We start from the raw sequence: 20,819 nt of genomic DNA, 5'->3' as shown, positions 1-20,819 counted from the left end.
CGAGGGAGGCCTCTAGAATACTGGATTGTTTTATTTCTTAACCTGGGTGGTGGTTACATGGCTATAGTTTGTAATGACGTGAACTCTGTCCTTACAATCTGTACATTCTATCAATGTAAAAGTTTATTTTAAATATTTTGACGAAGCACGGCGGCTCATGCCTATAATCCCAACACTTTGGGAGACCAAGAAAATTGCTTGAACCCAGAAGTTCAAGACCAGTCTGAGCAACATAGCAAGACTCCAGTCTCTACAAAAAACATAAGTAGTCGTGTGGTGGCTCACACCTGTGGTCCCAGCTACTTTGGGAGGCTAAGATGGGAGGATTGCTTGATCCTGGGAGGATGAGGATGCATTGAGCCATGATCACGCCACTGCACTCCAGTCTGGGCAAAAGAACAAAACCCTGAAAAAAAAAAAAATGTGTATGTATACATACATATACACATGCACACAGACGCACACACACACACTTTGCTTGAGATCACATAGCTGATAGGTAATGGAGGATTGGAACCACCTAACCTGCGGCAGCCTACTACCTCCTGGATTATCAGTAGTGTTAGTACTGCGAACACAACTACTGAGAATGTCACATACATTCATTTTCAGAATGACCGCTTACAAGCCGGGCATCCCAGCTGAGTCTCCTTCTCTTGCAACCACAAAACCCAGAATGGGGCCAAAGGGATAGACCCTCTGAGCAGCGATGGCATATTTGGATGTTTTGCGAACCCGGTGGTCCCTGGCCCGCCTAAAGGGTAGGCCCACCTTACATTCTCCAATCTCTCAGCAGGAATAGACCGGCCTGGCATGCTCTGCAGTTTCCGGATCCCTGGTGCCTGGTCCTGTGCCTGGTCCCTGAATATCCAAGCAAATAACTGCTTCAGTACAGGTGAGCCTGGCTCCCCAGGTGCCCAGAGAAGAGAATTTAACAGACTTCAAAACCCCATGTAGCTGTTGCTCTCCCTAGACTGTGTGTGACACAATCTCACCAGCCTATCTCTGTCTCCACCAGGCTTGTCTCGGCGGGTCCTGTTGACCAACGTGGTGACGGGACACCGGCAGTCCTTTGGAACCAGCAGTGATGTCTTGGCCCAGCAGTTTGCTCTCATGGTTGGTTGGATTGGGACAGGCAGAATATAAAGTTTGCCCCAGGTGGAAATGTGGCGGATTTGCCCCAGGTGGAAATTGGACTCCTCTCTGTGCCATCTGGTCCTCCTTGACAGGGAAAAAGAGCATCAGAAAGGATCAGTGGGTTCCTCTGTAAGTGTGTCTGAGCCGAGTAAAAGTTGTCTGATCCAGAAAGTCTGGCCTGAGGCACTCTAAACAACCTCTCGTGGAAAAGAATTGTGAGCAGTTTTTGGGTACTTGGATTTACCCACCAGGACAAACCGTTTCTAAAATGTATACCCTAAATACTAATTAATACACGGCTCTCAAGTTATATATTTTATCAATTTTAAAAATCAGGCCAGGCACAGTGGCTCACGCCTATAATCCCAGCACATTGGGAGGCCAAGGTGGGTGGATTACGAGGTCAGGAGTTTGAGACCAGCCTGGCAAACATGGTGAAACCCCCTCTCTCTACTAAAAATATAAAAATTAGCTGGGCACAGTGGCAGGCACTTGTAATCCCAGCTACTCAGGAGGCTGAGACAGGAGAATTGCTTGAACCCAGGAGGTGGAGGTTGCAGTGAGCTGAGATCACGCCACTGCACTCCAGCCTGGGTGACAGAGCAAGACTCGGTATCAGAAAAAAAAAAAAAAAATCAGAATTCTGGTTATTACTATAATTTAAAGACTTTCCTCTAGAAAATGCCATCTTTCCTTAAAAGTGAAGGAATCTGCTAACCTACTTTTGGGGGAGACAGGGATGCCATCTCTGACTGGGACTTGAGAGAGAAAGGCCAAAGGGGACAGTGCAGGGGGCAGCTCCTAGGATCTCTATGCTACCCATGAGGAGGACACGTGGGATCTGATTCTTCTACCCACTAACAAGGAATCATCTTCCCTTCCAATTCCATTGAGACCCAAACCCTGACCAGCCTGTGTCTAATCACGCTATCTGACCCAGGGGCTGGAAGAGGGGTTGTATCGGGAGGACCTGCCCTGCGCAGCCTCCAAGGGAGGTCGTGGTGGCCTCATACCAAGCACTCCCTCTTTCTACAGGCTCCTCTGCTGTTTAATGGCTGCCGCTCTGGGGAGATCTTTGCCATTGATCTGCGTTGTGGAAATCAAGGCAAGGGGTGGAAGGCCACCCGCCTGTTTCATGACTCAGCAGTGACCTCTGTGCGGATTCTGCAAGACGAGCAGTGCCTGATGGCGTCAGACATGGCTGGAAAGGTAGGGGAACATGGAGCCCTGCCAGGTGAAGGGGCTCTGCTGAAGAGGTCCTCATATTAAGACCCCAGGCAGGGGAAGGTAGCTGAAGACCCAGGGATTTGTAAGCCCTGCATGGGGACTGCTTTGTTGCCCATGTGAGCCTAATCTGGACTAGACAAAAGTGAAAAGGAGTCTCTGGTTACATGCCTTTTTTTTTTTTTTTTTGGAGACAGTTTCACTCTTCTTGCTCAGGCTGCAGTGCAGTGACGTAATCTCAGCTCACTGCAACCTCCGCCTCCTGAGTTCAAGCGATTCGCCTCCCTAATAGCTGGGATTACAGGTGTATGCCACCACGCCTGGCTAATTTTATATTTTTATTTATTTATTTATTTATTTATTTTTATTTTTTTGAGACAGAGTCTCACTCTGTCACCAGGCACCAGGCTGGAGTGCAGTGGTGCGATCTCAGCTCACTGCAACCTCTCCCTCCCAGGTTCAAGCAATTCTCCTGCCTCAGCCTCCCAAGTAGCTGGGACTACAGGTGCACACCACCACACCCAGCTAATTTTTGTATTTTTAGTGGAGATGGGGGTTTCACCATGTTGGCAGGCTGGTCACCATCTCTTGACCTTGTGATCTGCCCGCCTTGACCTCCCAAAGTACTGGGATTACAGGTGTGAGCCACTGCACCCAGCAATTTTATATTTTTAGTAGAGGTGGGGTTTCTCCAGATTGGTCTCAAACTCCCTACCTCAGGTGATCTACCCACCTCAGCCTCCCAGTGTTGGGATTACAGGTGTGAGCCACTGTGCCCAGCCTGGTTACATGCTTTTGATGGACTTCAAGGCTCAGGAATTCGAGATGGAGATCTTCATGACCTGCACAAGCCACTGGAGACCACCTTGCCCTCCTGGCTTCACACTTGGGGTCCACTGATGGGTCCTCCTGGCCCCTCTGTGACGGCCCCTCGTGCATCTTTCCACAGATCAAGCTGTGGGACCTGAGGACCACTAGGTGCATAAGGCAGTATGAAGGCCACGTGAACGAGTACGCCCACCTGCCCCTGCATGTGCATGAGGAAGAAGGAATCCTGATGGCAGGTACTTGAGGAAGGAAGGGGAAGTTCGATCCCATCAAATAGTGTCTCTTAGGGATGATCCCAGCAACTTAGGCACCAGAGGGAAAAGTTACCCCAAAACAGAACTGAATCAAGGGGAGTGTGGACAGTTTGGTGTGGAGACTAGGAGGGAAGTAGAATTGGATATATTAGTAATCAGCAATATAAATAAATGTCCACCAGGTGGACAGCCTCATCCCATGTCAGTGGGTAAACATCACTTCAGAAACAGGCAGGAGAGGTGCTGGGGAGCCTGGGTTTGGAGTTCAAGTCGATTTCATCAGACCAGCAGTATCCCACCATCTATTATCTTATCCAGAAACTTGGCTCCCTGCTCTCTACTCACATATCCACCAGAGGATACTGAGAAGTTATGGTCATTATAAAGATTCTTGGCCCTGGCCAGGCATGGTGGCTTACACCTGTAATCCCAGCACATTGGGAGGCCGAGGTGGGCGGATCACAAGGTCAGGAGATCGAGACCATCCTGGCCAACATGGTGAAACCTTATTTCTTTTTTTTTTTTTTTTTTTTTTTCCTTTTTTTTTTTTGAGACAGAGTTTCGCTCTTGTTACCCAGGCTGGAGTGCAATGGCGCGATCTCGGCTCACCGCAACCTCCGCCTCCTGGGCTCAGGCAATTCTCCTGCCTCAGCCTCCTGAGTAGCTGGGATTACAGGCACGTGCCACCATGCCCAGCTAATTTCTTGTATTTTTTAGTAGAGACGGGGTTTCACCATGTTGACCCAGATGGTCTCGATCTCTTGGCCTCATGATCCACCCGCCTCGGCCTCCCAAAGTGCTGGGATTACAGGCTTGAGCCACCGCGCCCGGCCCGGTGAAACCTTATTTCTACTAAAAATACAGAAGTTAGCTGGGCATGATGGCACGTGCCTGTAATCCCAGCTACTCGGGAGGCTGAGGCAGGAGAATCGCTTGAACCAGGGAATCAGAGGTTGCAGTGAGCCGAGAACGTGCCACTGCAGTCCAGCCTGGTGACAGAGCGAGAAAGAATTCTTGGTCCCTTTACCAGCATCTCTGTGGCTCCATGATCTGTAGATTAGGAGCAGCTATCCAGCCGCTAAGCTCCTGGAAAAGAGTTACCAGTTGATTACATATGATACTGGCTGTAGCATAATCAGACAGTGTGCAAGCTCAGGGTTTCACATTGAAACAGGGCCCCTGACTGCAGACTATGTTCTCAGTCTTTGTGAATCGTCACCTTTACTGGTGTTCATTTAGAAAGGGCTTATCCCCATGGAACATTTTTGTGGCTAGGAGGCATCACTTTATGAGAACTTTCTTAGACTTAGTTATTATTCTCATCACACCAGCACTTTGCTTCCTTTTTAAGTCGATTTTTCACCCATTTTGACCACAAAAGAGCTTCTGTGAGCTGGATGATAAAGAGAGCTCAGCCTTGCTGAGAAGCAGATTCAGGTAGTTGCCGGCTGCAATAATAAACTACAGCCGGGATTCAGCTTCACCCAAGGTAGCATTTCCGGTCTTAGAGTCACACAAGTGGTCAAAATCACAAATGTGAAATCCATGACTGCCCAAGGCCTGTCCTCTTCTCCTGCTGAAGGTCTCCAGTAGTGTGTATCATGTTTCTGGGCTACCGTAACCCATGGTGTTGTGTGTCACAGTTCTCGGAACTGGAGCCCTGAAGACTTAAACCGGTCTTAGGAACTGAACCATTAAAGCAGAAAGAGCTCTCGGAAGAATTGTTAACCTAGTCATCTCCAGGACATAGTGAATTTGACAGGGCTTGTTACTGTATCATGGAAAGGAAATCAGGCCAGGCATGTTAACTGTAATTCCAGCACTTAGGGGGCTTGAGGCCAGGTGTTTAAGACCAGCTGGGGCAACATAGCAAGACCCCATCTCAAAAAAAAAAAAACATTTGCCAGGCATGGTGGCACACACTTGTAGTCACAGTGAACTCAGGAGGCTGAGGCAGAAGGATGGCTTGGGCCCAGGAGTTCACGGCTGCCGTAAGCCCTGATCGCACCACTACATTCCAGCCTGGGCGACAGAGCAAGACCTTGTGTCTAAAAAATGGGGGAAATCAGTTGCATGTCACCTGGAACAGGTGGGCTGCACCCACACTTGAACATTCCTTGACATCAAGAGCAGCAGAATTGGCCAGGCATGGTGGCTCACGTCTGTAATCACAGCACTTTGGGAGGCTGAGGCAGGTGGTTCACGAGGTCGGGAGTTCGAGACCAGCCTGACCAACATGGTGAGACCCCGTCTCTACTAAAAATAAAAAAGTTAGCTGGGCGTGGTGGCTCACGCCTATAATCCCAGCTACTTGGGAGGCTGAGGCAGGAGAATCACTTGAACCTGGGAGGCAGAGGTTGTAGTGAGCTGAGATCGCGTCACTGCACTCCAGCATGGACCACAGAGCGAGACTGTGTCTCAGAAAAAAAAAGAGCAGCAGAATCCCCAGCCATTAGCCAGGATACCTCTGAGCCACTCATGGCATCACACAGCCAACCAGGACATCTTGTCATTGTTCTAGCCCAGCAGGGCGACTTACATTATCTGTAGAAATACTGTCCATTAATGAGCTTGTGTTATGGCTCACCTGAAATCACAGCCCTGAGGAATCTTGAGAAGCTAATGTCCACATGTAGGTAAGTTTCCTTTGCATTCTCTCACTAGCCTGCCATGTGTCTTCCCTCTTTCCTAGTGGGCCAGGACTGCTACACGAGAATCTGGAGCCTCCATGATGCCCACCTACTCAGAACCATACCCTCCCCATACCCTGCCTCCAAGGCTGACATTCCCAGTGTAGCCTTCTCATCGCGGCTGGGGGGCTCCCGGGGCACGCCAGGGCTGCTCATGGCCGTCGGGCAGGACCTTTACTGTTATTCCTACAGCTAATGCTGCAGCGCGCGGCCCAGAGGCATGTGAGTTTGACCTACGGGAGTCAAGAGTAGCTTTTTACTGCATCTAATGAGAGCATTTTAAGTGGCACTCAGTGTACACAGAGCCCATCCTCTGGCTGCTAGGAGAAAAGTGCTGAATATTCCATGTGGAGACACTCAGGAAAGTGATTTCAGTTCAATTACTGGCTCAGAGAGCCTGGAAGTCCTTTTCATAAAAGGAACCTATTTCCTTTTCTTGTTGAATTCTTAGAACTTAGTTAACCCTCCCTGCCTTTTCTTAACAAAAAAGACTTTTCTAAGGACAGAAGATTGACCAAAACTGAAATTAAAGCTTCTTCCACCAAAAGCCCTTTGGAGAAGCCCAGGGATGAGACCGGTGAGATGCTTTGACTTGCCGGTGCCTGGTCCCAGGAAGACCTGCATCTGTACTTGGGGAAGCCAGCAGGAGAGAAGGGGGAGGTTACTTCTCTGAGTCTTTGCAGAAATATTGAAGGCTGGAGTTTGGAATCCTTGAACTTGGCCTTCTCAAACTCAACAGCAGATGACTGGGATTCTCTTGGGATTATCCAAAGGTGTGGGAAGGAAAGTCGGATCTTCTTACATGCTGGAAGTTTTAAACAGTCTTTAGCATGCCTTTGTTGAGGTACCTTCCAGAATGTAAGGTGTAGCAGCTCTGGTTTCTATTACGGTGACTTGAACGTCAGGTTCAAAAGCCCAGCGTCAAAGAAAATTGGCTTTGACTTTGTAATCTAGGAGCAACAGTTTGTGAGATGTTTCTTCAGTGTTAAAACGCCTGTTTCTCTACTAAGCAATAAACCAAGAAAAGAATCATGCTGTGGCATGTGCTTCTGTTAATGACTTAGCAGATCATGAAGCCTGGGCTGCTGGAACCAGCTTTCATAGTCTCGCTGGAGAGCTTCCCTGGGCCCCTCCAGACCCACTCTGACCTCATCATCTCTCCATCTCTACCCTGCTCTGGACTCAGTCAGGGTTCCCTGGCTCCCAGCAGCCAGGTAGGTTCAGCCAGTGGGAAGCAGCAGGAACACACAGGGCAGGAGGAGAGGGAGGGGATCATTAGTTCCCAGCTCCCTTCTGGCTGGTCTGTGGGGAGCTGTAACCAAAGACCACCACTTCTACTGGAAAGCACTCAGAGCTGGGTTCCAGCAACTGCTCTCCATGTGTCCCTTCAGACGTACAGCTGGTCCTCACACCTCACTGTTGCCAGCCCCAGGATGCCTCACTAGGCAGACTCAGTTACCCACTTGAATGTTCCATCCGTTTCCTGCCAGTACCCTGACTAATACAATGTATTCTATAGAGAACCAATTTTTTTTTTTTTTTTTTTGAGACAGTTTTGCTCTTGTTGCGCAGGTTGGTGTGCAGTGATGTAATCTCCACTCACTACAACCTCCACCTCCCAGGTTCAACCGAGTCTTCTGCCTCAGTCTCCCTGGTAGCTGGACCTGGCTATTTTTTTTTGTATTTTTAGTAGAAACAGGGTTTCTCCATGTTGGTCAGACTAGTCTCCAACTCCCCACTTCAGGTGATCTACCCTCCTCAGCCTCCCAAAGTGCTGAGACTATAAGCTTGAGCCACCACATCCAGTAATTTTTTTTTTTTTTTTTTTTTTTTTTTGAGACAGAGTCTTGTTCTATCACCCTGGCTGAAGTGCAGTGGCATGATTTTGGCTTACTGCAACCTCCACCTTCCGTGTTCAAGCAATCCTCCCACTTCAGCCTCTTGAGTAGCTGGGACTACAGGCATGAGCCACCACACCCAGCATCGACGCATGTAATTTTACGACAGAAGGAACCAGAGTCTGGGGAGGGGAAAAGGAAGAACCTGAGTGTTGAAAAGCCTGAAAATAATATAGTGTACACATTTTGAAAAGCGTTTTAATTTTCTTTTTTGAGACAGAGTCCCACTCTGTCACCCTGGCTGCAAGTGCAGTGGCACGATCACAGCTCAAAATGCAGCTTGGCCAAAATGTGAAACCCTGTCTCTACTAAAAATATAAAAAGTGGGGCATGGTGGCACATGCCTGTAATCCCAGCTATTCTTGAGGCTGAGGCAGGAGAATCGCTTGAACCCAGGAGGTGGAGGTTTCAGTGAGCCAAGATGGCAACATTGCACTCCAGCCTGGGAGTAGAGTGAGACCCTGTCTCAAAAAACAAAACTCACAGCAACACTCCTTTGACTAATGCGGAAACTGAGGCCCAGAAAAGCTGTGTAATTGGCCCAAGGTCTCAAAGCCCATTAATGGTTGAGCTGGAGTTAGAACCCAGCCTGTCTGGAGGCAGAGACAGAGCCTTCAGCTGCTAAGCTCGACTGCCCCTCCCTGAGGGCCAGTAGGCTTTTTAAATTTGTTTCGCTTATTTTGTTTTGTTTTGAGACGGAATTTCTCTCTTGTTACCCAGGCTGGAGTGTAATGGCATAATCTCGGCTCACTGCAACCTCCACCTCCTGGTTCAAGTGATTCTTCTGCCTCAGGCTCCTGAGTAGCTGGGACTACAAGTGTGCACTGCCACGCCCAGCTAATTTTTGCATTTTTAGTAGAGACAGGGTTTCACTATATTGGCCAGGATGGTCTCCATCTCTTGACCTAGTGATCCGCCCACCTCAGCCTCCCAAAGTGCTGGGATTACAGATTTGAGCCACTGCGCCTGGCCTTTTTTGTATTTTTAGTAGAGATGGGGTTTCTCCATGTTGGTCAGACTGGTCTCGAGCTCCCGACCTCAGGTGATCTGCCTGCCTCAGTCTCCAAAAGTGCTGTGATTACAGGGCTGAGCCACAATGCCTGGCCCAGTTCTTAAACATATTTAACCTATCTGCCCCAGTTACCTAAGGGTCTGACCTCTTCCCTCTCCCCCCAGCAAACCCCAGGGCAGATTGCACTGTGCCCCCCTCAGCATTGTGGCTAACAAGTCTTCTGTATTCCCTTCCCCACTTTCAGGATCATGGCGGTACAGGAAGGGATGGCTAGATAGTAGATTACATCCAAAGATGACAGATACCTTGACAGGAGAAATTGGGCAGAGACAGGCAAGTGCTGCCTCCATTTCCAGCCTCATCATGGTTCTTGGGCCATAATGAAGCTTGGCTGAGGGGAAGATGCCAAGGGACCACATCCTTCCAGCTTTCCTTCACACAGACAAGCAGATGGTGCCACGGTGCTCCCTAATACTAGTTAATAAGCACCTACTGTATGTCAGCCCCCACCCCCCCCAACCGCTCTTTTTTGAGACACTATCTCACTCTGTTCCCCAGCCTGGATTGCATGAATTGAAGTAGCAGTTACTACTCACTGCAGTCTTGACCTCCTGGGCTTGAGCAATCCTCCCACCGCAGCCTCCCGAGCAGTTGGGCCAACAGGTGTACACCACCACACTCAGTTAATTGTTTGTTTTTTGTAGAGATAGGGTTTCCCTATGTTGCCCAAGGTGGTCTTGAACTTCTAGGCTCAAGTGATCTGGCCTCGGCCTCTCGTCGAAGTGCTGGCATTACAGATATGAGCCATTTGTTAGGCACTTTTTACCCTCACACTAACCCCATGGCACAGCTGGGGAAACAAGTTTCTGGAGTTAAAGTGATTTGGCGGGGCCGGGCGCGGTGGCTCAAGCCTGTAATCCCAGCACTTTGGGAGGCCGAGGTGGGTGGATCACAAGGTCGAGAGATCGAGACCAACGTGGTCAACATGGTGAAACCCCGTCTCTACTAAAAATACAAAAAGTTAGCTAGGCATGGTGGCGTGTGCCTATAATCCCAGCTACTCAGGAGGCTGAGGCAGGAGAATTGCCTGAACCCAGGAGGCGGAGGTTGCAGTGAGCCGAGATCACGCCATTGCACTCCAGCCTGGGTAACGAGCGAAACTCCGTCTCAAAAAAAAAAAAAAAAAGAGTGATTTGGCAAGGGGCCGGGCGCGGTGGCTCAAGCCTGTAATCCCAGCACTTAGGGAGGCCGAGGCAGGTGGATCATGAGGTCGAGAGATCAAGACCATCCTGGTCAACATGATGAAACCCCGTCTCTACTAAAAAATACAAAAAATTAGCTGGGCATGGTGGCACGTGCCTGTAATCCCAGCTACTCAGGAGGCTGAGGCAGGAGAATTGCTAGAACCCGGGAGGCGGAGGTTGCGGTGAGCCGAGATCGCGCCATTGCACTCCAGCCTGGGTAACAAGAATGAAACTCCGTCTCAAAAAAAAAAAAAAGGTGATTTGGCAAGAAGGGCTGAGCCGGAATGAAGATTCTGCTCTTCCCAGTTGGGTGTGGTGGCTCACGCCTGTAATCAGCCAACACTTGGGAAGGCTGAGGTGGGCAGATCACCAGAGGTCAGGAGTTGGAGACCAACCTGGCCAACATGGCGAAACCCCGACTTTACTAAAAATACAAAAATTAGCCAGGTGTGGTGGCAGGCGCCTGTAATCTCAACTACACAAGAAGCCGAGGCAGGAGGATCACTTGAACCTGGGAGGTGGAGATTGCAGTGAGCTGAGATCGTACCACTGCACATTCCAACCTGGGCGACAAAGCAAAGCTCCATCTCAAAAAAAAAAAAAAAAAAAAAAAGATTCTGTTCTTCCCAACTCTGAAGCCCCTGCTCTCCTCACGGCTGCATCCTGCACTTTTTCCAGGCCCAGGTTAACAACAATGGGGAAGAGGTGAGAGATTTTTCTATTAGGATAAACCCTCCTCCCAGCCCAACTCCACCATCCTGGGCTGCTCTTCTAGTCACATGGTCCTTTGTACCATTTGGCCCAGTTGATCTTGATCTCATCCATTTTTTCCACATGGCTCAGAGGCAAGGGTGAGATTTTTCTCATTTCTCGTGGGAGAAAAGCAAGCTCTGCCAAGCCCAGAATTTCTGGTCTCTCCTGTCCCAGCACAAACCATTCACAGTCTTCCTGCAATTATTCCTGGTGCTGAGTTTTATTTCTAGGAAGCCTTCTGTCCCTCAGCCTCATCAGCCCTTGGCTTTTCAGCCCAGAAGCTCAGGCCATTTGAGGATTGCATGTTCTGATGTGGGCATGGGGAATGCAGTGACTACACCGGGTTGGCATCCCATACCACACCCGGGGTAGTGGGGAGGCCAAGAAGTGGGCTGAATACAGGCCCAGGCCTCTCTCTCCTTGCCCCCAAGGGCATTCTCTCCAGCAGGTGACTGGGCATGACCACTACAGTGCTGGTCTGAAACTGGTCAGTGGGTTCAATGGGAGGTTCAGCTGCCGCTGGAACACCCCAGCCCTCTGTTGGAGCACGTCCGTCTTTGGCGAGGTCACCCACTTCTCTCTCTTCTAACAGCGTCTCTTCCCTTCATGGCCCTCAACCTGAATTTCTAAGACAGATGTTTAGATGAACTCTCAATGGTATCTTACATTTTAAAAATGTATTTGTATCTCCAAGGGTGCTGTTTCCTCCCTGAGATTGGAGGAGGGAGCCAGCTCTACCCTCAGCTTCTGTTCCCCTGGAGAGGAGGTGAGAGGAGAAAGGGCTTCTCAGGCCTCCGCCCTTGCACTCCATACCAACGAGTGCCGGGTTTGAAAGGAGAGGCTTCAGTTCCCCTCTGCCAATGGGTTAACAAGGAGCCACATTAGTCAACCTCAATAAAGCACTTCCCCAGTTATCAGCAGGGCCGCAGGTCAGCGCTGGTTATTTCCATCAAGTACAGAGCAAAGGCCAAGCTCCGTACTTACACCTATAATCCTAGCATTTGGGGAGGCCGAGTTGGGAGGATTGCTTGAGCTTAGCCTGGTGGATCACTTGAGACCAGCCTGGGCAACATAAGGAAACCGTGTCTTTACAAAACACACAAAGACACACACACACACCCCCCACAGTGTGTGTGTCTCAGCCCAGGATGAAGTGCAGTGGTGTGATCTCGGCTTACTGAAACCTCCGCTTCCTGGGGTTCAAGCAATTTTCCTGCCTCACTCCCTAGTAGCTGGGATTACAGGTGCCTGCCACCACGCCCAGCTAATTTTTTTGTATTTTTAGTGGAGATGGGGGTTTCACCACATTGGACAGGCTGGTCTCGAACTCCTGACCTCACCTCGACCTCCCAAAGTGCTGGGATTACAGGCATGAGCCACCATGTCCAGCCCAGGATGTCATTTTTCAAGTATTTCCTCTCAGTTTATTAGTGCCTAAGGGGAAAAGCCAAAGCAGATGATAGATAATTAAGAAGGTGGGGCTTTAGAACACAGTGTGCCAGAACTCTAGTGTGGGTGGAACTTGATTGTACTGAGTCACCATAAGTGGACAAGAAAGGAGCTCCTGACAGGTAAAGGGGGTATAGCTCAGGGGTAGAGCATTTGACTGCAGATCAAGAGGTCCCCGGTTCAAATCCGGGTGCCCCCTTCCTAGATGTTTTCTCACTTCTATTTAAAAGTAAATGCTGTGAGTCACAGTGTCACCAGAAAAGATGAAGGAACTTTTTTCTTTTCTTTTTTTTTTAAGACGGGTTTCAGCATGTTGGTCAGGCTGGTCTTGAACTCCCAACCTCAGGTGATCCGCCCGCCTTGGCCTCCAAAGTGCTTGGATTACAAGCGTGAGCCACCACGCCAGGCGATGAAGGAACTTTTAATGTTCCTTCCATATTCCAGCTGACCACTAGGACAAAAAGCCCCTTTAGGACCTCCTTTGTCTTCATTTAAGACCAAGTCCTAGCCAGGCATGGTGGCTTATGCCTGTAATCCAAGCACTTTGGGAGGCCAAAGCAGGGGATCATGAGGTCAGCAGATCAAGACCAGCCTGGCCAACATGGTGAAACCCCATCTCTACTAAAAATACAAAAAAAAAAAAAAAAAAAGAGTCTCTTCTAAATCTATGTCTGAGAGCTGTGAACACAATTTGGCAATCGGGTATGTGTTGGAGTATAGATAAAAATGTTCCTTCAACGTGGTTTTGAAAAATTAGTACATGCAAAACTCCCTCAAATTAAAACATGAAAGGACCGGGTGCGATGGTTCACACCTGTAATCACAGCATTTTGAGAGGCCGAGGCAGGCGGATCATTTGAGGTCAGGAATTCAAGATCAGCCTGAGCCACATGGCAAAACCCTGTCTCTACTAAAAATACAAAAATTCGCCGGGTGTAGTTGGTACGCACCTGTAATCCCAGCTACTTGGGAGGCTGTGGCAGAAGAATTGCTTGAACCCAGGAAGCAGAGGCTGCAGTGAGATGGGATCATGCCACTGTACTGCAGCCTGGGTGACAGAGATTCCATCTTAAAAAAAAAAAAAAAAAAAAAAAAAAAAAAAAAAAAAAACCAGCCAGGTACAATGGCTCATGCCTGTAATCCCAGCACTTTGGGAGACCAAGGCAGGCAGACCACAAGGTGAAGAGATCGAGACCATCTGGCCAAGATAGTCAAATCCCATCTCTATTAAAATACAAAAATTAGCTGAGCATGGTGGCGCGCACCTGTAGTTCCAACTACTCAGGAGGCTAAGGCAGAAGAATTGCTTGAACCTGGGAGGTGGAGCTTGCAGTGAGCCGAGATCGTGCCACTATACTCTAGCCTGGTGCCTGGCGCCAGAACGAGACTCTGTCTCAGAAAAGAAACTCTGATGACATCCTTTGCCGTGGTCCTTAACTGCTACACAGTTGCAACCACTTCACAGGGTTTTCCCTCTGTCAGTTTTACAGTGGCCCACCCCTTCCCCTAGTTTCTTGTCATCAACCTTAATTAAGGTGATCTGGTGTTCAGCACCAAAGGCCTTCACCAGCCACATAGTCTCATCACAGCTGGGGGCAGCACAGGAGGATGGGCCCAGTGCTTGTCTAAGGTTTGGCAGCTTCTTGAATTCCATGTGCCAAGCTATCGTGGATGAGGGCGGGCCTTCAGGACCCCTTGTAAAACAGCATTAAGGTCCTTGACACCTCCAGCAGTGATGCCTTCCTGGGCCATGGCAGCAGGTTACGGGTGAAGCTGATTCTTGAACACACCTGAGCCTCTGCCTCCCCGACTCGGTGGCGGCAGGGAAAGAGCAACAGCTTGTTCTTGGTTAACAGTCACTGCACCTAAAATGTGGTCTAGGTTGCTTGAAAAGGGGTTAAACTTGGCCAAGAAGTTGATAAAGCATTTCGCCCAGTTTGCTTGTTATCAATGGTGTCATAAAGATTAATATGTCGGCCGGGCGCGGTGGCTCAAGCCTGTAATCCCAGCACTTTGGGAGGCCGAGGCGGGTGGATCACGAGGTCGAAAGATCGAGACCATCCTGGTCAACATGGTGAAACCCCGTCTCTACTAAAAATACAAAAAAACTAGCTGGGCGTTGTGGCGCGTGCCTGTAATCCCAGCTACTTAGGAGGCTGAGGCAGGAGAATTGCCTGAGCCCAGGAGGCGGAGGTTGCGGTGAGCCGAGATCGCGCCATTGCACTCCAGCCTGGGTAACAAGAGCGAAACTCCATCTCAAAAAAAAAAAAAAGATTAATATGTCAGCCGGACGTGGTGGCTCATGCCTGTAATCCAAGCACTTTGGAGGCCAAGGCGGGCGGATCACCTGAGGTTGCGAGTTCAAGACCAGCCTGACCAACATGGTGAAACCCTGTCTTTAAAAAAAAAAAAAAAGATTAATAAGTCACAGTCTCTAAGCATTTTTCTCTTTTTTTAGACAAGGTTTCACTCTGTCACCCAGGCTAGAATACAGCGGGTGTGATCTTGGCTCACTGCAGCTGCAGCCTTGACCTCCCAGGCTCAAACAGTCCTCCCACCTCAGCCTCCTGAGTAGCTGGGATTACAGGTGTGCACCACCTCACCTGGCTTTTGACATTGGGGGTTTCTTTTTATGTAGAGAAGGGATTTTGCCATGTTGCTCAGGTTGGTCTAGAACTCACTTTGGCCTCCCAAAGCACTGGGATTACAGGTGTGAGCCACTGTGCCTAGCCTTGAAGCGTTTTCCATTTTGCCCTACTCCCCAGGTGACAATGAAAGGTAGCGAATGAGCAGGTGATTGTGACAGCAGCACTGAGCTGTGATAGACCCCTTGCTAACTAGCCCTGTGTCTGCTTGCTTACAGCCTTCTAGAGATAATAATCAATGGCACACACTGGTTATCAAAAATGCCCACAAATACTGGCTGGTGTGGTGGCTCACGCCTGTAATCCCAGCACTTTGGAAGGCCAAGGTGGGCAGATCACCAGAGGTCAGGCATTCAAGACCAACCTGGCCAACATGGTGAAACCCTGTCTCTACTGAAAATACAAAAATTAAAATACAAAAAAAAAAAAAGAGAGAGAGGAGTTAGAAGTGCTCAGATTTTGTACAGTAACTAAAACATCCTATTGATGATAAGAATTATAGATTACGACTGTAGGTTCCATTGTCTCTCCCTAATGATGGTATGTCTGAAGTAGAAAATGCAAATATAGCTGCGAAATTAACATTCAACAAAATTTTTTTAACAACTGGAAGCTGGCCAGGAGCAGTGGCTCACGCCTGTAACTGTAATCCCAGCACTTTGGGAGTCCAAGGCAGCAGATTGCTTGAGCCCAGGGGTTCAAGACCAGTGTGGGCAACATGGCAAAACCCCATCTCCATAAAATTTTTAAAAACTGGAAGCTTAGCTCCTGTTGTAGGCTAGATCAACTTGCTTAATCTTTGAGCCCGTGAGTCTTTTCAGTGAAAGATAAAGTTGCTGTTAGTGACAGTGTTACTGCCCTTGGCCATGAGGACCTCTGAGCCAATGGAAATGATCAAAGCTAATCTTCCGGACACCACTAGCAGGTACCTTGATTCTTGACTTTCCTCTTTTACTCTGAGACAGTCTCGCTCTGTCGCCAGGCTGGCGTGCAGTGGCGCAATCTCGGCTCACTGCAACCTCCACCTCTTGGGTTCAAGCAATTATCTTGCCTCAACTTCCACGCATACCGCACGCCCAGCTAATTTTTTTGTTTTTTTAGTAGAGATGGGGTTTCACCATGTTGGCCAGAATGGTCTTGCTCTTATGATCCACCCCACCTTGGCCTCCCAAAGTGCTGGGTAAACAGGCATGAGCTGCCACGTCTGGCCAGTTCTTAACTTTCCTCTTAAGGAAAAAGATACTGACTTTACCTGGAAATGCAAAAGAATCCACAAACTGTGAAGGGGAAGGAAAACAGGGGGAGAAGCCCTACAGTGTGATGGTGGTAGAAAGGGTCTGAACCTGCCGGGACTCAGGCCAGCTGGGAGTGTGCCCAGCCATGCTGGGCTTCTGATCCTCTAGAAGTCAGCATCATAGGCTGTACGATGAGAACACTACTGCAGACCTTCCAGTGTGGTTGTGAGAATTAACCATGTCAAGCTTCTAGCATAGCACCAGGCACCTAAATATTGGTTCTCTTTACTTTTCCAGTTCCCAAATAAATCAGCAGTTAAACCCTAGGGATGTGTAAGGCTCCCACTGGGTCTCAGGAGACCACATCATTCTCAGCCCCTAGTTGCAACCTGCAGTCACAGCCCTCAAGGATATGTTCAACCACTGTCTCTACCTACGAGCAAGTCTTTTAAACCAGAAAGTGATTAAAAGCCTTTACATGGCATCGCCGAAAAGGAGAGGGGACTAAACTCTGTTACTACATGTCAGGATAGTGGTTACTCCTGGTACAGGGAGGGACCAGGAGTTCTTGCAGGACAGCCATGTTCTGTCTCTTAATTTGGAGGCTGATTGGTTATGCAGTATTCAGTTTAAGAAAATCAAGCTGAAATATAGATGTATAATATATATTAGTTCAATAGGTTTGGGTTTTTTGTTTTGTTTTATTTTGTTTTTTGAGACAAAGTCTCACTGTTGCCCAGGCTGGAGTGCAGTGGTGTCATCTCGGCTCACTCCAACCTCTGCCTCCTGGGTTCAAGCAATTCTCCTGCCTCAGTCTCTGAGTAGCTGGGATTACAGACACCTGCCACCATGCCTGGCGAATTTTTGTATTTTTAGTAGAGATTGGGTTTCACTATCTTGGCCAGGCTGGTCTTGAACTCCTGACCTCATGATCCACCTGCTTTGGCCTCCCAAAGTGCTGGGATTAGAGGCGTGAGCCACTGCGCCCAGCCTATAGGTTTGTTTTTGTTGCTGAGACAGGGTCTCATTCTGTCACCCATGCTGGAGTACAGTAGTGTCTCCCAAGCTCAAGCAATCCTCCTACCTCGGCCTCCCAAGTAAATGGAACTACAGATGTGCACTGCCACACCCAACTTTTTGGGGTGTTTTTGTTTTCTCGGTAGAGACGGGGTTGGCTCGCCACATTGCCCAGGCTAGTCTCGAATTCCTGGGCTTAAGTGATTCGCCCACCTTGGCCTCCCAAAGTGCTGGGATTACAGGTATGAGTAACCACGCCTAGCCAAGAATATGTATTTTAAACCTAGAGACTGAAAATCAGGCGGTAATACCCCATTTTTTATCTACCGTACGAGAGGATTCCTCAACAGACCTTGACCCAATAGCTGTCAGAGTGAAACCTGGAGAACAGACTGTGAAACCACTACTGCTGAGCCCTGCTGAGCCCAGGCCACGGCTCTTCCGACCCCAGCTGCAGAAAGGCCTGAGGAACAGCTCTAAGTACAGGATAAGTGATGAGTGAGAACATGGGAGCCCTCTAGTCACTAGAGAGAATTCTGTGACCGTCAGCTACTGCCTTCCCTAAACAAAAGAATATTCATAATGGCCACAAAGCCCTGGCCCGAGTCAGCACACTCATCTGGGTGGGCCATGCCATATATCAAAGGGCTAGGGAAGTAGGCCGCGGTCAGGACACTCACATTCACTCCACGGGACAATGGCTTGGGAGTACCTGGCTATGGTTTTTAAGAAGTTCTTATTTGTCAAAGTAATAGACCGCAGTATTTCCAGGTAAAATATTACCACCCTAGAAACGTGCCCCATACTTGGCTTCTGCTCTGAAGGCCACCATCAGCTGGAGAGAGACGGTGGCCAGAGGCACTGATGGAGAGGAAAAAGCCAGCACATTCGAGATGCAGGAAGGTTCCTTTATGATGGCGAATTTGATGGTACACAGTTCTGGAGTAGGGCCCAGTCACTGGGCCCCAGGAGGCAGCAGGAGCAGGTCTGAGAGGGACGACACACTCCAGGGCTCATGTCACACTGATACACGCACCAGGAATGACCGCCCATGTACCTCCCTACAGCCCAACCCGCCCAGCAGTTCAGTCACGAATTCTGCTTCATTCTTCATGTTTGGCCACTGAAGATCAAATCCACCACGATGATAGCATTTCAGCACAACAGGCTTTTTCCAGTCACGACAGTCAGAGATGTCCAGGCTCCTGAGGTGAAACCACAGTTCCATTCTCTTGCGAGGACCAAAGAGATAAATTTTTTCTTTATGATCTGTTGAAATATTTATATAGACTTTAAAAAAACAACTAACAGTCAGTCCATTCTGTGCTCTGTTTCCCTGGAAGGTTTCTCATGATCGCCCCTCCGAGAGCTAGAGGGGTTGTGTGTCTGGGAACAAAGAATTAAGACACTTTAAAATAAGCAATGAAAATCCTAGTGAGACACTCAGAAGCGGATGGTGGGCTGGAGGGGGACGGGGGGGGGTGGGAGGCGGGTGCTTCGACTGAGGAGCTGGGTGCCGCCTTTTGTGAAAGCCAAGTGGAGACAGAAGCATCGGGGCAGGAAGCTCTGCCAGGGAAGGCCCAGTTCCTTCCTTGCTCTTCCCTGGGGGACGAGGGACAGCACGGCCCCTGCCTTTCCACTTCTCAGGGCCGAAGACCCGACCTCTGACCCTCCACCCACTCCGGTGACCTGCACGCTAAGTTGGGTGGTCTCTGACAAACAGGCTTAAGCCAAGAATGGGGGTTTGACTCCCAGAAGACCCAGGCAGAATTCCCTTCAGGCCGTTTCAGGCAGCAGGGAGCTGGGAGGCTCACTCCCCAGGCAGCTGAGAGGTGTGGAGGGAAGAGCCAGGGACGGGAGAGGCTTCCAAGGCTCCGAGATCAGCAGCGGAAGGCGCCAGCCACGTGGTGGCCGTGAGCCTGGCTCGGCTCTGTGAGGAGGACCTGCTGCCGCTGCCACCTCACCCTGTGCTGGGGAGACCATGGGACGTCTCCGCAGCCAGCAGCAGCCTCGATACACCCCGACTTCCTTTCATATGTATATATGGAGAGAGATATATACACATATATATTCATTATTTTTAACTGAAATAAATGCAACGGATCAGGTTCATTCCCCTTTGCTGGGAGTTGCTCGGTCCCCTGCCCTGAGGGGTTCACGCCTTCGGACCGGCCGCCAGGCTCACCCCCGCTGAGGGAAAGTGGCCCTGGGATGAGGAGAGGAGAAGACACACACCACAGCAGGTGACCGGGAGGAAGGCCTACCTCGAGAGACTGTTTCTAACCCTGAGAACCTAAGGAATTGTGAAGGACTCGGACAGGGGGCTGGGGTTAAAGGTCACCAGGCTTTTTATTGCAATTGAAGCAGACTCGGACGGGATGGTCCCAGCCACGAGAAGGGACGGCCCGGCGGTCATGGGAGCACTCGTCACAGAAGCCCTGTCCGCAGGCCCGGCAGTGGTGCTTGGACAGCTTGATGCTGAACTCCTTCCGGCAATTGTGGCAGTGCAGGATTTCGTGGTCAGGCACCCAGTACGCAGGCCTGGCCGCATCCTTTACCAGACCTATGGCAAGGGACAATGGTCAGGATACCCAAAACCCAATACCCCGAGGTCCAACTGGCAAGAGGGCATCCTGAGATGCTTACTGGCTTGTAATCCCAACTGCATACAGAACTGCTTACAGAGCTTTTTAAAAATGCAAATGCCCAGGCTCCACCACCCACTCACAGCCAGATCAGAGTCTTTCAGACTGGAACATAAGCACTGATTTTCCTTTTTCTTTTTTTTTTTTTTTTTTTGGGAGAGAGTCTTGCTCTGTCCCCCAGGTTGGAGTATAGTAGCATGATTTCAGCTCACCATGACCTCTGCCTCCTGGGTTCAAGCAGTCCTCCCACTTCAGCCTCCCAAGTAGCTGGGACTACAGGCACGCACCACCACACCTGGCTAATTTTTGTAGAGACAGGGTTTCATCATGTTGGCCAGGCTGATGGTCTCAAATTCCCGGCTTCAAGTGATCCACCTGCCTTGGCTTCCCAAAGTGCTGGGATTCTAGGCATGAGCCACCATGCCCAGCTTTTCTTTTTCTTTTGAAACAGGGTCTCACTCTGTTGCCCAGGCTGGTCTCAAATTCCTGGGACAACTCCTGCCTGAGCCTCCCAAGCAGCTGGGATTACAGGCACGCACCCCCATACCCAGCTCCTTGATATTCCCATCTGTGAAGCTCTCCTTGTAAACTGAAGGGGCAGCCGTGTTAAGGATCCCTGGAGGAACTATAAAGAAGTCTGGGCTCTGGAGTCAGACACTCTAATCCCAATTTTATTGAGAATGGGTTAATCATAAACTGCTGGATTAAGAAAGTTTAGCTAAGGCTGGGCACTGTGGCTCAGGCCTGTAATCCCAGCACTTTGATGAGGCAGGCAGATCACTTGAGGT

General features: G+C 49.6%; 2 protein-coding genes and 1 non-coding gene across 7 annotated transcripts in view; 2 read left to right on the top strand and 1 right to left on the bottom strand.

Annotated features, from left to right (window-relative positions):
• DCAF4 (DDB1 and CUL4 associated factor 4) overlaps window positions 1-20,819 on the top strand; it is a 55,279-nt gene that overhangs the window by 31,796 nt on the left and 2,664 nt on the right. For 2 of the 5 annotated variants that reach the window (XM_010335242.3, XM_074393029.1), the window contains 5 exons: window positions 794-895; window positions 1,019-1,116; window positions 2,173-2,346; window positions 3,311-3,425; window positions 6,136-18,246. In XM_010335242.3, coding sequence (XP_010333544.1) covers window positions 794-895; window positions 1,019-1,116; window positions 2,173-2,346; window positions 3,311-3,425; window positions 6,136-6,329 — 683 coding nt within the window. In that variant the 3' untranslated portion in view covers window positions 6,330-18,246. Of the gene's footprint in view, window positions 1-793; window positions 896-1,018; window positions 1,117-2,172; window positions 2,347-3,310; window positions 3,426-6,135; window positions 18,247-20,819 lie in introns of those variants that run through there. The other 3 variants (XM_010335243.3, XM_039468859.2, XM_003924500.2) reach the window with 2 other exon arrangements.
• TRNAC-GCA (transfer RNA cysteine (anticodon GCA)) lies at window positions 12,617-12,688 on the top strand. The gene has a single exon. It is a non-coding gene; the product is annotated as a tRNA-Cys (tRNA).
• The window catches only part of ZFYVE1 (zinc finger FYVE-type containing 1), a 56,660-nt gene continuing 54,114 nt past the window's right edge, over window positions 18,274-20,819 (bottom strand). The window contains exon 12 of the mRNA XM_039468857.2: window positions 18,274-19,949. Coding sequence (XP_039324791.1) covers window positions 19,717-19,949 — 233 coding nt within the window. The 3' untranslated portion in view covers window positions 18,274-19,716. The remainder of the gene's footprint in view (window positions 19,950-20,819) is intronic.

Source organism: Saimiri boliviensis, chromosome 2 (assembly GCF_048565385.1).
Source record: "Saimiri boliviensis isolate mSaiBol1 chromosome 2, mSaiBol1.pri, whole genome shotgun sequence".
NCBI lineage: Eukaryota > Metazoa > Chordata > Mammalia > Primates > Cebidae > Saimiri > Saimiri boliviensis.
Note: the sequence above shows the minus strand (reverse complement) of the source record. Positions and strands in the feature narration are given on the sequence as shown.